The following is a 16,163-nucleotide window of genomic DNA, read 5'->3' on the forward strand; positions in this document are numbered from 1 at the left end:
ACGTGGTCGAAACTGCTTCCCTGCCGCACACACTCAGCCTGAGCTGTGGAAACACACTGGCTGGGGTCACTTTTGCCAAGTGAATTCTGCATGGCTGTTTTCTCGTCTGTGAATCCATGCCTACCTCAAGGGGCAGAGAAAAGTCCATGGAATGACAGAGCACAAGCCCTACTGCATTTCCCTTGTAATTGGTCCTTCCACTGTGTCCTGAAGGCCCGGGAGCCATTCCAGATCCCCCTCGTCCACTCCATGTTCCTATTTCGGCTCAGACAGATCTATCCTGCAAAGCCTGCACAACCTCTCTCTGGATTCTGCGGGTCCACAGCCCCAGGGCTGGCAATGGGAGTTTTGGCTACTGATAGTAGACTCACTCCTGAGTGACCCGGTGCCAAACTGGGCCCAGCTGTCTCCCCAGCTGCCACAGCCATGGTAGACATGGTGGCCATGGGCGTGGGCCTGTGGTGCTGCTCAGGAAGGGCACTCCTGCTCCTCTGGGTGTAGCTGGAGCCTGAAGAGCACAGATGTGTCTGAACAGGGCCAGGGAGAGCTCTGCTTGAGGTCCACCGAGCTCTGCCACACAGAGTCTAGAGCTAAACCCACTACACATGACCCTGGATGGGCTCCCGGTTTCCTGGCAAAGGAAGCCTTTGTCTACATCTTCCTTTCTGTCCATCTCCACCTACCCACCCTCCCACCAAGTTATCTATACACTGATCCATTCTTCTACCCACCCACCATCCATCCCCGCACCCATCCATTCTTCTATTCATCTGTCAACCCACCCACCCATTCCTCCTATGAAGTCAGGTTTTGCAGCCCAGACCCTGCTGCCTGCATGTGAGGAAAAAGCATGGCCCTGGACCCCAAAATAAGTCGCACACTGAATTCTCTGCTCTCCCCCCAAGGGATGCTCTCAACCCTCCCTCTTCTGGTCACAGACCTGGCCGCGCTGGGTCAGGGAGAGGGGAAGCAACACACAGAGGCAGAGGCCAGCTTTCCATCTCACTTTATTTCACTTTTTTTTTCTATAAAACTCCTCCATAATTTCACAATTTAACAAAACAAAAAAAGTTTAAAATGCAGGACAGAAACAATCCTGTAACGCGTTACAAACACAACTCTCCTTGTTCCTTTATCCAGGAGTTGGTCTTGGGCCGCTGAAGTGCCCTAGTTCCTAGAAAGATACATCCTTGGTAAAAACCCCCATGGGCAAGAAAGGTATTGGATACCCTTTGCGTTCAGCAGACAGTGAAACACGGATTTGCACTGGGGGCAGGCAGCTTAACACGAGACACATGGCAATCACAACGTGCCAGCCCCTTCCTATGGAAGCATCACCTGAGCCCTGTGGCCCTGCGGCTGGACAGCCGTGCCCCCAACCCTGGCTGCCTGGCATGCGCACCAGGTGGTCACGGAGCCAGCCTGGGGCTAGCACAGCTCTGGAGGACAGTGGTGAGACCTTCCGACCAGAGGAGGTAACTGAGAAATGGGACTGTGCTTCCGGGGACCTTGGAAACCACAGAAAGGCCAGTGCTGCGGCTCAGGGCAACTGGAAAGCAGCCAAGTAGCCACCTGCATCCTGGCGATCCCCAGGAAGGAGGAAGACCAGCCCCTGGGCTTGAGGGTCCGCCAGAACCTGGCGGCCTCTGTGCACGGAGGGCCGAGCAGCTGCCATGGTGCCAGGTTAATTTTTGTCTGATGTCTTGGAGTTTCCAGAGAGGCGCCAGCTTTGGAGTATTGTCGGCCTGCCTGGGGACATGACAGCCGCAGCCTGCCATGCGGGCTGCCCTCTTCCTTGCACTTGAAGGCAGTGAGCCAGGAGAGACAGGATGAGCGGCCCCTTGGGCTTACTTGGAAATCTGAGGTGTCCCCAAGAGAGCTGGGGCTGGGGACAGCCTTAGAGGCGATATTCTCCTGGGGAGTTCAGGATCTGCGCAACAGACAACTTGGAGCAGGCCAGGAGGCGGGGCCTCGTGTACTGAACTCATACACGGGAAGAAGAGACACCTGACAGGGAGGACAGTGGCCCCCTTCAGGTTCCAGTCCTCTATCAAACACCCTGGTCAGGGTGTGAACACTTGAGACAATGCTAAAGTCTTGAAGGGCTGGAGGAGCCTTGAGCCAGGGTCTGGGGAACTCAGGGAGGCTGACTGTATAAGGGCTTGAGCCCAAGATCGTGGGCCAGGGTGCAGGAGGACTGGCTTGGCCCCTGGAGAGTCTCAGGCGTAGAGGAGTTAAGTCTCTGGGAGCCCAGGAGGATCGCAGTGATGGAGGTGGAGGCCAAGGCCAGAGAGAAAAGGCAGCTGGGCATGGGCTGCAAGTCATGGTGGCGACTCTGCATCAGATCCGCCTCCGAGAACACAAACTATCCCATCTTATTTGGCAAAAGCTCATTTTTTCAAAGTTTGAAGACTTGATCAACAAAAGGAGAGGAAGAGGATTCTGCAGGAGGAGGAGGATCCCAGACACTGCTGCATCTGTCCCCGCAGACGGCTGGTGCTACCAGAGGAGATGCCATGGTGGGTGGCTCCCTGGGGCCCTGAGGACTGGCAGCCCACAGTTCACTGGCACCAGGGCCCTGGCAGCAGGCGGCAGTGTCCTGGATCCACAGAGAGGTTCCCCTTGCCCTGTAGAGGGCCAGCCTGGAGACAAGACCTGCAGAGACACCTTAACCTACAAGCCCACTGCACCCCCCACCCCCTACGTGCACCTGCCACAGAAACGCACATGGGAAACCGTTTGTGACACAGGGCGCACATATATAATAATATACACAGCTGTACAGCAAGGAAGCCTGGCACGGGGGCCCATGGGATACCGCGCCAGGTGCGCATGGAGACAGTGGCCAGCTGGGCCTCAGACCCGCAGACAGAGCCTCCTAAGGTCCCTGGCAGGCATGTGTGCCGAGGGGGTCTTCTGAACAGTTTGGGGAGGACAGAGATGCCCTGGGTGCTCAGAGAGGCCCAGACAGTGACACGGTGACACCCAGAGCAGCCTAGAGTGGGGGCCATCCTTTGTTCAGAGGGCTGGTCCCGAGGCTGGACGAAGGGTCCTCAAACCACACTTGGTCTGAGTGAGTCTCTTCCTCCTCTGGGAGTGAGGCCCGGCACTGCCTTCAACACAAACCACCTTTCGAGGGGAGCCCAGGTACTGGTGTGTGTAGCTGGGAGTTGCAGCACCAGCCTGGGCCCCCTTGCCCCAGGGTCCCCCCTCGCTCGGGCTCCTGGCAGGTGGGGGGTCAGTCATAAGCCACCCCAGAAAGTGCAGCTGGCCATGAGGGCCGAGGGTGGTCACTAAGGCAGTGCTGCGGGTAGGTGAGTGGAGAGAGGAAGGCAGGTGGGGCCTGGACAGGGCCTCCCAGGACCCCAGCATGGGGGCCTGGAATCCGGCCCAGGGTCATGTGGCCACAGCCTCCAGGTAGCTCTGCAGCTTGCGCACTGTTGTCTCATCCAGGGAGAAGAGGTCGAAGTCAAAGGTGGTATTGGTGACATTGAAGTGGCCTGTCTCCTCAATCAGGTTCACGATCTGCAAGGGGGAGTGGTCCTCAGGGTTTGGGAGCCAGCTGGGTGGCCACACCCTGCATGGTACCAGCCCTGGGCCTGTGCTGGTCCCAGTGCCCACCCTCCACCCACTCTTCCACACACCTGCTGCAGGACATTGCGCTCACGCAGAGCCATCAGCCTCCGGTGCAGCTCCACCAGCTCATCTGTGTAGGCCTGAGGGGACACAGGGGTCAATGGATCACCTCCCCTCCCCCCAGTGCAGCCCAGCCCAGGAAGGCCTGAGGTTCTGCCCACTGCCCCTCCTCCCCACTGCCGTGCTACCTTGTCGTAGGTACCCTTCTTCAGTATCTTCTCAGGCTTGCTGCAGGGCTCAGGGCTCCTCCGGCCTGATGCCTGTGGAGACCCCAGGTCTCTCTGAGCTGTGGCCCACGCCCTCCTCAGCCTCACACCCTTCCAAACCCCCCAGGATGGTCAAGGAGCTGCTCAAAACCTGCCCGAGGCACAGTGGGTAGCCCACTGCAGGCCCTGGGAGTGACCCAAGCCTCTTCCTGCACCTACTACCCTTGGCCCCTGGCCCTCACAGCCGGCCCTCACAGCCAGCCCGACTGGGCCCCAGGTCTCCCAGCTCACCTTGCTGTTGGGTGGGGGTGGCTTCTGTGGGGGTGGGGGTTCACGGCTGGGCAGGCAGGAGTCAGCACTATTGTCACTCTCACTGTCACTGAAGCTCAGCCTAAACACCAGAAAGGGCCAGTGTCAGACTCCATTGGACCAATGGCAGTACCCAACCCAGATCCACAGCTCTGTGATAGGCTCAGTCCCTTCACAAGCATAGGACCCATGCCCCAGACCCTTGGCTGGGGCTGCATGCCCAGGCCCTCACCCACCCTAGACAACATGTTTGGCTCCAGGCAGCTACAACCAACTGAGCACAAATCTGGGCAGCCGGCAGTGGCACAGAAAACCCAGCCAGAGCCCAGAGCACTTGGGTGCAGTCACTGCCAGCCAGACCACTGCTGGGAACTGGTCCTTTAACTGCGTTTATAATGAGAAGTACTCGGAGAGCCCACCTTGGAATGGGTAGGCTGTGCTCAGCTCCCGAGCCCGCTGCCACCTGACCTGCCATTGCCATGTGATCCTGTGCATTCTGGTGATGCGCAATTCCCAAAAGGGATGACCCTAAAAAGGGTGTGTCTGATGGTGATGATGAGATGTGCTGGGGGGCCTCAGTTTCCTATCTGTTACTTGGGATGACAGCAAGCAGGAACTCACAGTAACAGATGGTTGTTCCTATGTGGAGGGCTGGGCTGATCATACAATGCCCAGCTCGGGTCTTAAGGCCTCTCCCAGGGCTCTGTGGCGCTCTGTCTGGGCAGAGCATCCTGGCCCTCTCCTCCCTGTTCATCTCTGAGTTACTGTGAGGGCACTACAAGGGGCCCACTGCCAGCTCCGCTCAAGATCCCTGCTCCATCAGGGATATGCAGGGCTTGACCCAGGAAGAGAAGCCTGACGCCTGCTACTTCACAGCATATTGAAACATGTCCCTCTGCCTCAGACAGGCCTCTGTCACTGAATGAATCGCCAGAAAGCCCCTGCAGCTGTGCCTACCGTCTGCTGGGCTGGGACTGGTGCATGAACGCCAGGCCCTAATGCCCCTCCTCAGTACCCAGGTATGGCCGTTCCCTCAACAGCTCCCATGGTTAGCACCAACGTCTCCCCAGGCCTTGCTCTTAGACCCAGAGCAATAGCAGCCTCCTGGCTAGCTCCTCACTTCTGGCTCTTCCTGCGCCCAGGTAGCAGCTGGGGCCATGGTGGACCTGGGCCTCTCCTCTCCAGGGAGCAAACTAGGATGGCCCTTCCCTGCTGGTCAGCAAGCTCCTGCCTGGAGCACACCCAAAAGAGGCTGTCCAGCAGCCCATGCCTGATGAGCTCAGTGTGAGCAGATGGTGCTGGAGCACACTGCCCTGTCCAGTCCCAGGACACAATCAACTTTGTAAGCAGAGGCAAACTCTTGGTGGAGCCCTGGCTGCACCCAGCTGATGTGGTTGCTACTCTGATCCCCTGTGGCTGACTGGTCCTGTGTATGGGGGGTGACTGGTACACAGCAGATGGGACCCTCACAGCTCTAGCTGTCAGATGATGGTTTTAGTTACTAACAACACAGAAAGGCTTTGAGTGTCTGCTAAGCTTCCTGTAGCACTGCTGGTGCGGGCTGCAGACTACCCCACCTTAAAAAGGAGTCCAGAGACCTAGGTCCCAAGGAGGATGGGTTGGGAGTTGGAGCCAGGCCACTGACCCCAGCCCTCACTCCAGTTCTCATTCACTGCGCTGGCAAAGCCCCCTGTCTAGGGGCTAAGGCCCACGTATGCGTTGGGGTGTTCCTGGGTTGGGAGCAGAGGACATAGACATCCCCCCACCGAGCAAATCTCTCCAAGGGCCTGTGGGTATCCACTCAAGAGGAAAGTCAGATGCTGCTCCCCACACCAGGGACTCTGCGGAGTCCAGGACAACTCTGTTGGTCCTCACCATAGCACTCCCTTGGGACCAGCATGCTCCCCGTCACCACCAGGGCTGCCCCTGAGCTGTGGCACAGCCGTTCCCTCCCACACACCATCCCCCAGCCTTCCCTGCTGGGCAGCCACCCCTTTCCCTTCAGCCACAGTGAGGGATGCTGTTCTGGCCCTCAGCTCTGCAGACAGGAAAGGACCCAGCCCAGCCCACCCAGATGGAGCTGCCTGGGAGCCCCATATCCAGCAAGCTTAGGAGTTCCCTTACACCAGGGACCTGACGACTCGGCCCGCAAAGGGCCTCCAGGCCTGACCTGCCTCCAGCTTGCTGGTTTCTGTCAGCACCATGCCATATAGTCACAGCTGCCCCAGGTGTCTTGGTTACCCGCTTGCTCCCACTGGGCCCAGTCACCTGGAATCCCGGCCTGGGTTTGCCTTGACGGTGGCCTCTTCTCCTGATGAAGAGTCATCCTCGTCGGACTCCTCGGACTGCAGGTCCTCCACCATGGAGCGCAGGGGGCCTGGGGAAGGTGAAGAGCAGGCTCTAGCTGAGCCTCCAGGCTGCCTGACCCCAAGGCGCCTTGACACTGATTACCCCAAACACACACACACAAACACCTCAGGTCCCTCCTGCCAGGAGGGCCTGCCCATACCCTCGGCCTCCCTTACCTAAGGGGCCCTCTGGCTCTCCCCCACCTCCTCTACCTTCCTGGTCTTCTTCGCAGGCCTTAGGCCCTTGGTCTGCAGCGGGCCTGCAGGGCCCCTCCATCTTTGAAGCCAAAGGATTGGAGATCAGCGGCTTCCAGAGCACAGGTTACACTAGCCCTTGCTCAGGAAGGTGCAAGAGCCTCTGCCCAGGGGCCACAGATCCCCTGTCCAGCCTGTACCCCTACTCAGGTCTGCCAAGTCCCTCGGTAACCCTGTCTGCTGCTCCCGGCCCACCGTCCTTCCCTTTCTCCAGAGGCACTCGGTTCCAGTCCCCTACAGCCGGCATCTTGGTTTATATTCCTGTTACCAAGGCAACAGAGGGACACAAAGCCCTCAATTACCTTAGTCACATGATGCCGCTTCAGTAGCGTCCCTCCCTAACCAGCCGATAAGAAGGCTCAGAGTGTGGGCTTCCAGGACCCCATCCCCCAGCTGAAGCCCTAGTTCCGGGCCAAACCCCCACATGCTTCCTTCTCCCACTTCCCAAGAGGATTCCAGCTATGGGTGGGGGTTCATGCTAGGCCGCTTCCAGTATGAGAGGGGTCTGTTGGGGGTTTGTGTGGGCCCCAGCTGCTCTCCAGCCTGTGTCCTGTAGGCTGCCTAGCCCCCAGTCCCACCTCTCTGGGGCAGGTTGAATCAGTCAACTGGACTCCAAAAAGCCCCTGGGGCATCCTGTAGGGAGAGGGCATGGTGGCCTGGCTTAAATGCCAGCCAAATGTTCAGGCCATTCAGGCAGCGGCAGAACAGAACATTCTGGGCCCAGGCCACAGAGAGCTCGCGCCCTGAATGGGATGGGACAGGAAGGAAAGGAGAAACGACTGTCCACAAAGCTGAGCAGCGGCCACACGAGCCTTCGGTAACCTTCCCAATACCTGCTGGCCTCCAAGGAGCCCAAGCAAGGCCTCTCCCTCCTTACACACCTTGGCTGTGGTTCTGAGACGGCTCAAAGTCTGAGTCGGAGCTGGAGTCCGAGCTGGAACTGGAGTTGGATGGGCTTGACTGGGCGGACTTCACCCCACAGTCGGATGGGCAGGAGAGGAAAAGGAAGAGGCCATCATCTTTTCGGCAAGAAGAGCAGATACTGAACCCCCCAGGGGTCTTTGAGGTCCCCAGCACACAGGGGCTGTGGCCTTCCCCCATGAGCAGGCACAGGCAAGGAGAGCAGGGGCTATGGCATAAAGCCACAGATCCCACCCAAGTGTCCTGACCACCCCCAGCCTTCGGGTATGTAGGTGTGTCTGGTTCTTTCTCCTCTTCCCTCAGCTGTGCGTCACTGACTCAGTCATGGCAGGGGTGGGGGGAGGGAGTAGCAGTAAAAGCCCAAACAAGAGCACAAGGCGTAGAGGTCAGGTGAGAGAACACAGGTGGGTGTGCGCAGGTGCATTCAGGAGCTGCATCTTCCTGGGGGCAGGGGTCAGCTACTGCAGACTTTGCATGGGAAGGCCCTGTCTTGAGCCTGGCCCTGCAGAGTACTAGGGCTGGCCACGGGGTGATGCCTCCCCTGGGCTTGGGTTTCTGCTCCAGTTACCCCCAAGGTATGGTGGCAGAGGAAGCAGGTTCAGCACAGATTCCTGAAGGGGCATGTCTGAGTCTGCAGTGCAGAGATGCTACCCAGGCCCTCTATTCCTCATCAAGAGGCAAGGAGAGGGGACAGGAGGCCATCAGCCAGTCTCTAGGGTAGGAACCCAGCGAAGACACCAGGAGAAGAGTCTCCGCTCATTGGGGCTTACCGCAGCCTGACCCACCCCCTTTGAACCCAAGTGCATCCTGTGACACCCATCTTCCCAGTGGCAATTGGTGTTCCCTGGGGAACGCACTGGCACATCCAGCCTAGTTCTACTGTGGGGCTGCTGGGGAGGCGCTATGCGGCCCAGCCCGGTCCTCCCACTCACAACCTGAGTCGCAGGTTGTCCTGCATACCTGGCTGGGCCCGAAGCCATGGGCTTCTGGAGCAGGATAAATGATGAATGTGATGGCCACTACCTTGGGCTCCATTCTAACCTCCACTTTCTCACCAACCAGCCTCCCTACCAAGGCAGGAGAAGTCCTCAGTTTTAAGCCTCAGTTTCCCCATCTGTAAAGGAGCTGCCGTGTTGGCCTCTGCCTCCCCGATAGGAAGAAGCAGAGTGTGTGCAGAACCAAGGTAGGCCCGGGATGCAGGGGTGGCAGCGGAGCCTGCCCCTCCCTAGCTCGGGCACTGACTGCTGGCACCCCAGGGAGCCCCTCCCTAGCTCGGGCACTGGCTGCTGGCACCCCAGGAAGCAGGAAGAGCCTGGAGCTTGCGAAGCCTCACCAACAGGCGGAGGCCTGGCCTTGTGCCTGGCAAAGGCAGACAAGCCCTCAGTCACACAGACCTAGTACAGGGAAGAAAGGAATCTGGAAACAGTTTCAGTCAAAAAGGCCTAGAGGATGTGTAGGCAAATGCCCCTGTGGGGAACAGGCCAGTGTCGGGGTGGGGGGTGAGGCTTTTTGCAACCAGCACTCCTGGCCCACGACTGGCCCTCGAGTGGTAGGAACCCAAGGCCGAGGAGACCCCAAAGCATCTGCTGGAGGGCTAGGAGCTGGGCCTGGGAGGTAGGCAGAAGGACCAAGCACTAGCAGGCCAAGGGGTGAGGTTGACTGCGTGCCTTCTGAGCATCTGGCAGGGAGGGCTGCCAAGAGGCTGAGAAGAGGCCACGGTGCCATGGTCTGACCTGTGACTTCTTCCCAGGGCCAAGGAAGGTCAGAGCCCAGCCCAGCATGCTGCTTGGCAACCCTGGGCTCATGCTGCAGGGGCCTTGGGTGACAGGCTCCCCTTCCTGAAGCTTCTGAGTACTGAGTACATGGGGCAATTGTCAGCCAGAAAGAAACACCACGCATGCCTCCTGGAGCTCCTCCAGCTCAGGACTGACACATCATCCCCATCTGAGTGTTGCCACCCTAGGGACAGGAAGCCCCCACAGAATGTCTCAGATGTTTCCCAGTATCAGTGTAGAAACTGGAGCCAGGGCACCAACACACAGCTGGGGCAAGGCTGGTCCTCCACTGTCCAATGTGCCATATTCATCTGTCTGGCCTAGTGCTCTGGTATATATCGGAAGGAAGCTACACCTGCCCAGGACCATGGTCACTGCACAGCACACTTGACACAGTGCCTACAGGGCACCTATAGAACCTTCAGGGCTGTGAGGGCAGATCAGGGTCCTGCCACACCAAAGCACAGGAGACACTGTCCTCACAGCTGTGGGCCACAAGAAGCTGCTCACTTGGCCCTGTCATTCCTAGGAGCCTATGAGCTGGGGACTTGCCATCACCAATAGGTTGGATGGTCACCTCCTAGCTACTGCAGTCCCTTCAGTGAAGTACCCCTGAATGCTGTAGATGCCACCTCCAGCTTCACCTCTGGGAAAAGCTCCCAGGGGAAGCTCCACACAGCACCCCTGGAGGCAAAGCTTGAGGACAGGGCAAGCAAGAAAGGCCACCAGGCCTGGACCCATCCACTCCTTGGCTCACATCCTTCTGTAAAAAGGTAACTAGCCCTGAGCCTTGGAGGCTTAATAGAGGTCTGGCTGAGGTCAAGGGTTTGACTGCTGGCTCTTGTGGGTCAGGTCATCACTCATGGTGTCTTCAGAACTGTCTGAACAAACCACTGCAGGGCGAGCCCAAAACCCCTTGAGAGGAAGGATGCCTCCTGAGAGTGGCCAACTATAAGCTCTGGTGTGTCCTTGCTGTGTGTGGCAGATGCGGGCAGGTAGGAGGGAATGGCAATGTCTCTGACCCACTAGTTACCTGGCAAGGAAACTGTGTGCAGCTCAGTCACCATTAAACATCCAGAAGAGAAGAGCAGGGCAGAGATGCTTGGGGACACTAAGTTAACAGAGCTGAAAGTGGGGGCCGACAGAGTGGGGCCAGGAGAAGGCCCAACAGTGAGACAGACCCAAAGTGGGCACTGAGGCCTCAGCCTGTGCAGGAGCTACAGGAGGATGGAAGCTCTGAACTGAAGTGGCAGGCGATGATGCTTTACCAGAGCCACCAGCAAATGCCACCAAGGAATCCACTAACTACTGCCCGCACTGGGCAGTTCTCATAAGGTAAATTTGGCCACCTGACAGAAGAGGAAACTGAGGCTTAGTGAGGTATGGAGGGCTAGCCAAAGTGACAAAGAAGTGTAAACAACAGCTGACGAGGCCCAAGCTGAGCTATCCCTTCACCCTGCCCTGGCCGCCTCAACCCTGGGAAAACTGCATGGCAGGGAGGGTGGAGGGCGCGCACCTCTGACTTGAGAGACGCCTCATCTTCTGAGTTGGACTCCTCAGCCTCCAGGGCCTTCTTGGCCTCCCGGGGCTCGCTCTCTGCTTTCGCCCTCTCCCCTTTGGTGCTGCTCTTGTCCTTGGCGGGCTTTTTGTCCGGGAAGGAAGATGTAGCACGGGGCGAGGTGCTGGGGGCACTCCGAGACCCCTTGGAGCTGCTCTTCTTCTGCTTTTTGGCACTGGGCTTCGGTGAGTCCGCGGCGGCTGGCCGCTTGCTGGAGGCCTTGGGCAGGGCTGGGGGCTGGGGCGCCCCCTTAGGGGACATGCTCTCTAGTTTGGCCTCCTTCAGGGCCATCTTGGGCTCCTTGAACGCAGCCTTGGGCGGTGGGGCCTTCTCCTCCTTGGGCAGCCGGCCCTCGCCCAGCTTCCGGGAGGCATCCTTGGAGCTCTTGGCCTGCTCACGCTCCAGCTCCTTGGAGGAGCTCTTGCTCTCTGAGTCCTTGCGGGGCCGCTCCCGGTGCTCCTTGGCCACCTTGTGTGGCTTGGAGGCCTTGCTGCTTTCCTTGTTGGCATCCTACAAGGCCAAGAGCAGGGAGGGTGAGGGGAGAGAGACATGGTCAGCAGACATCTTGGGGTCGCCCAGCTCCACCACCCCTGGCTCCTGCAAAGATTGATCCACCTGATTGTGACTTAGCTAGAGAAAATCTTCATAAAGTGAAAAAGTAATGCAGCAGGTGAGAACTTTAATGGAGCATGGAGCTGTCCCTCTAAACTAATGGGAGTGGTGCAGGTCCTGGGCAGCTACAGGGTAAAGTCCCTCAGAACTGAGCAAGGGGTTCAAGAGAGCACACGTGAGCACACGAGAGAGAGAGAGAGAGAGAGACAGACAGACAGAGAGAGAGAGAGAGAGAGAGAGAGAGACAGACAGACAGAGAGAGAGAGACAGAGAGAGAGAGATGCGCCATTCTCCAGCTGCCTCAGTTCCCACTCCATGTCCTCAGTGCTCTCTGCCTCCCTCTCTGGCCCCACCAACCTGCAGGTCTCCCTTTCCTGGCCTCCCTTCAGACTGGCCTCTTCGCACACCCTGGCACAGCTGTTCATCTCACTGAGTACTGGGGTCCCAGGTACTGCACAGAACAAACAGCACCGAGGCTTCTGAAAATCAAAACGGCCCAGGCAGCTCTCTTAAAATACTCAGGACAGTCCTGGGTCTCTGTCTTGCAAATGCAGAGGATCTAGGGTAGAGTCTGGACTTAGTTAGGGCTGACCAGTCAGGCCTGATGTTTCCACTGAAGATAGAAGCAGAACATAGGCAGAGAGAGCAGCCCTACCCCAGCCCTAGGACCTCAGGCAGGAGACTCCCAGCCACCGGCACCTGTTTCTTCTGGATAAGGGACAAGACCGCCTGTCTCACGGGCTAAGGGCATGGGCCTGGTATACAGGGAACTCCGTCAGGGGAGCACGGTGGTCAGTGCTGACTGGAAACCACACAGCCCATGGCCCAAGCTCTTCCACCTGTGCTCTATGCTCTGGCCCTGGCCCCTCCTACAGCTAGCACTCACTGTAGGCAAGGTGGCCATCTCCCCTACTGATACCTCACAGCGCTGTGTGTCTGCAGGCACCCAAGCTCTCCAAACAAGGCTCCTCTGGGCAAGGAGACACAGCAGCCAGACCTGGGGCAGCACCCAGGGCTGGACAAGGGCTCCCAGGCACTAGCCAGGAGCATGATGGATAGGGAAAAAGGGTGGACACATGGAGGGGACAGTCTGGCCAAGTAAGTACCCAAAGCAGGAAAGGTCTTCTCCTATCTGCTCTCAAAGCCCCCTGGGCATTCAGGGACACACAGAGCTGCCTCCATGCCTCTGATCTATGCAGTTTGCCAATTTCTTGAAAATCTACCATCCATTTCAGTGCCAGGTCAGGGACAGTTTCCCGTGTGCCCGCTGGCTCTCATTCTTGGGCAATGAAGCCCTCCCAGGGGCATCCCCCTTGGGCTGGTGTATGGAGGGGGTTCCACTCCCTAGCAAGCTGTGAAGGAAGTGGGAAGCAGAGGAGGCCATGAGCGATCCCAGCCCTTCTCCAAGTGGACATGCCTACTGAGCTGCAGGCTCTGGGCTGGAGCCACAGTCATAGGTATGGAAAGAGAACAGATCCCAAGAGTAGGCCAGTGGGCTCCAGAATGCTTCCTTGTGGGGGCCACGAGGGCCTGCCCAACAGGTAGGGACCTTCCCAGTGGTCTGTGTGGGTGCCCAGGACCGTGGGCTCTTTGAAATTCATGCTACATGTTGAGAAAATGTGGAGATAAAGATGATCACAGTCTTCGATTGGCCCTGGCAACTTTGGGCAAGCAGGTGGTTCCGTGCTGCCCCCAGAGGCCCATTTCCTGTCCCCCTGGACCTCAGTGGGTGGAATAACAGAGTGCTGTATCCATGGCTGCCGCAGCTGCACACCCTATGGCCCTAGCCTGTGGGTCCTCATGGCCATGGCCTCGGGGAGCACCTCTTCCCCAGCACATGGCAGGCCTCTCAACTCCCCTGGCCCAGGCAGCCGAGTACCCACCTGGAGGTAAATAGCCAGTGCTCAAAGGAACGAAGAAGCCACTCACACAAGGATGGCACATCAAGCTGACAGCTCACAGGCCTGGCTCCTCACAAGGAAGGGGAGGAGGACTTCTTGGAGAACTGTCCCCAGAGAAGAACCCAGGCAGGACTCTGTGCTGCTGGGACCCCATGTGGTCTCCATGGTCTTGGCCTAGGAGGGGCTGGGAAGGCTCCCAAGAGGTAGAGGGCAGGGCCCAGGCAGCCACTGCAGCCTTCCACAGCCCTCCTGAGCCTCCACGCCATTGACCTGCAGGCTCCTAAGGGTCTAGCAAGAGACACAGCCTCTGCAATACAGCCCCGTTGGTCACCAGGTGTCCCTGCCACCATGAGGCATGTCCCACAGAGCTTAAGGTGACCTCTGTGGCACCTGTGTATAACAAATAGCAATCTCTTCCCTTTCTATTTTGCATGGACTTCCAAAGAATGGCATGGGGATGGGAGAGAAGCCCCTGAGAGCCCTAGCAAGACCGGTCTTTCCTCTAACCTCCCTTTCCCCTAACCTCCCATGGGCTGGCCTAGGAAGACCCCCGGGGTCATGGCCAGACTCAACATGCTGATGGATGAGGTTTGAAGTCAGCTTGGGAAAATAGTTCACGAGACCCTATCTCAAAAATACCTAATATAAAAAAGGGCTGGTGGAGTGGCTCAAAAGGTAGAGCGCCTGCCTAGCAAGTTTGAGGCCAAGTTTAAACCCCAGTACTGGAAAAAAAAAAAAAAAAAAAAGATGCTGATGAATCTGAGGACTTCTGGGACCTCCTGCCCTGTGAAAAGAGCCAGGATGACCAGCACGGGTGACCAGGCAAAGCATTGCTACTGGGTAAGACTGGGAGACGGCCTGAGAACTCTTTGTCCCACCTAAGTGCTCAGGCTGACAGTGCCACACAGGCCAGCAAAGAAGAATGCAGAAATGAGGACTGGACAGCCGTGCAGAGTCAGCAGCTGCCCGAAGAGCACCCTCCATGTGGGGGTGGGGTGGGGTGGGGAGTGGTACAGAGGGACAGGATGCAAGCTCAGGGGAAATGTGGACTTTGCAGTGCTGTCCACAGGGCTGATTGTCCTTGGGGCAGCCACTCTGGGATGGTCAGCAAGAGGCCTAGAGAGGGCCGGCCATGTAAGATAAAACATTTCTTCTTCAGAGATTCAGCCCAATCACCTACATCCTGACACCTGCTCTCCCCCAGGTCAGTTCTCCTCTGTGATGAGTCACTGCCAAAAACTAAAGCCAGGAACAGCTGAGCGCAGGAGCAGCCTGGAGAAGGTGGGCCGTGAGGCCTCGATGGGAACATTCTATCCAGCAGTTTCCTGGGCTGAGCACTACTAAAGGCCACTACCAGCTGGACAGGAAGGGAGGCTTGGAGGTTCCTGACCTCAGGAGGAATGGGGCAAAGAGCCTGGGGTCACGGGCCCCATTCTCTACAGTGCCAGGGAGCAACAGTGAGCAGTAAGATGAGCAGAGTGCTCACGGAGCAAGATGCAAGAGGGCGAGGGTCAGGTGCGCAGGGCTCAGCTCAGCAAGGGGATGGCACCAGCCCAGGTCCGCCATAGCTGGGCCCGGTGCTCCCACTTGATGGGCCTTCCACCTCACTAACCTTGGAGCCGTGGGATGGTTTGGTCTTCTTGGGGTCAGAGAAGGCAGAAAGTGGAATTGTGGGTAACATGGGGTAGTCGGGGCTGGGCCTGGACACCGTTTCTGCTCCTTCGGGCATTACCATCACCTAGTGATAAAGAAGAGACAGATGTTATCAACGAGGAAGAGGGTGGCTGGAGCTAAAGGCCATGGAGCTTGTTTCCTGCAGGGAAGAAGGGGAGCTAGAGCCCCATTTCCTGAAAGAATTGCAGGTATTTCTCTCTTGCAGTTTGGGTGCCAAGTGCTGGAAGTGAAGCGGGGAGCAAAGAAAAGCTGAGGATCCCAGGATGGCTGGGTCCAGGTAGGGCCACAGGCTGCTAGGACAGCCCCTGGAGAGTGGACCAGAGGGCTGGGCTAAGAAGACTTGTGGAACGTGCAAGGAAGCACGAGAAGGCAGCTGTGGCCAAAGCCTGAGCTAAGCAGTGAGGTTCAGAATGCCCAGAGGCATGGCTTAGAAAGGCACAAGCCAGCCAGACGGGGGCAGGCAGCCATGCAGCAGAGAGAGCAACTTCCAAGGATTTGCACAGATGCAATATTGGTAGTTCCCACGCACACCTCGTGGGGATGAGCCTTCCTCCTCTGTTTGCAGGGAGCTGAAGCTGACTTGAATTAAGCATGAGCAGCTAGGCTGAGGCCAAAGTCAAGGCCAAGACCAAGATGAAGGCAGGAAGAGACTTGTGCCAGGCAGGGACCCTGGGGGAGTGAAGTACCAGCCCCCACTGTGTAGAAGGTTACAGATAAGGAAGGGCCTGGTCCTTCTAGGAAAACACCTGCCCAGCTGCCATGAGGCTCCCAGGACACCTGCATGGACAGAGGCGTGGGGCAAGGCCCCCAAACACAACCACTGTAAGTTAACACAGCGACAGAAGGCTCAGAAAGCCTGCCAGAGGGCAGCGAGATGGAGCAAAAAAGGAAAAGGCACTCTGGCACTCTTAATAAAAGGACTTAACTCGGCAGAAGCAGCACCACGAATAACCTCGAGAACCTGGGAG

The 16,163-nt window shown here is 57.9% G+C and overlaps 1 protein-coding gene across 2 annotated transcripts in view; it reads right to left on the reverse strand.

Moving 5' to 3' along the window:
- Window positions 1–989: 989 nt before the first annotated feature.
- Window positions 990–16,163, reverse strand: part of Mllt1 (MLLT1 super elongation complex subunit) — a 59,745-nt gene continuing 44,571 nt past the window's right edge. The window contains exons 5-12 of one of the 2 annotated variants that reach the window (XM_020166528.2): window positions 15,134–15,259; window positions 10,967–11,518; window positions 7,636–7,723; window positions 6,420–6,528; window positions 4,134–4,233; window positions 3,825–3,896; window positions 3,645–3,716; window positions 990–3,525 (exon numbers count right to left, since the gene is read on the reverse strand). In XM_020166528.2, coding sequence (XP_020022117.1) covers window positions 3,397–3,525; window positions 3,645–3,716; window positions 3,825–3,896; window positions 4,134–4,233; window positions 6,420–6,528; window positions 7,636–7,723; window positions 10,967–11,518; window positions 15,134–15,259 — 1,248 coding nt within the window. In that variant the 3' untranslated portion in view covers window positions 990–3,396. The remainder of the gene's footprint in view (window positions 3,526–3,644; window positions 3,717–3,824; window positions 3,897–4,133; window positions 4,234–6,419; window positions 6,529–7,635; window positions 7,724–10,966; window positions 11,519–15,133; window positions 15,260–16,163) is intronic. The other variant, XM_020166529.2, reaches the window with a different exon arrangement.

The sequence above is a fragment of the Castor canadensis genome, chromosome 14 (assembly GCF_047511655.1).
Source record: "Castor canadensis chromosome 14, mCasCan1.hap1v2, whole genome shotgun sequence".
NCBI lineage: Eukaryota > Metazoa > Chordata > Mammalia > Rodentia > Castoridae > Castor > Castor canadensis.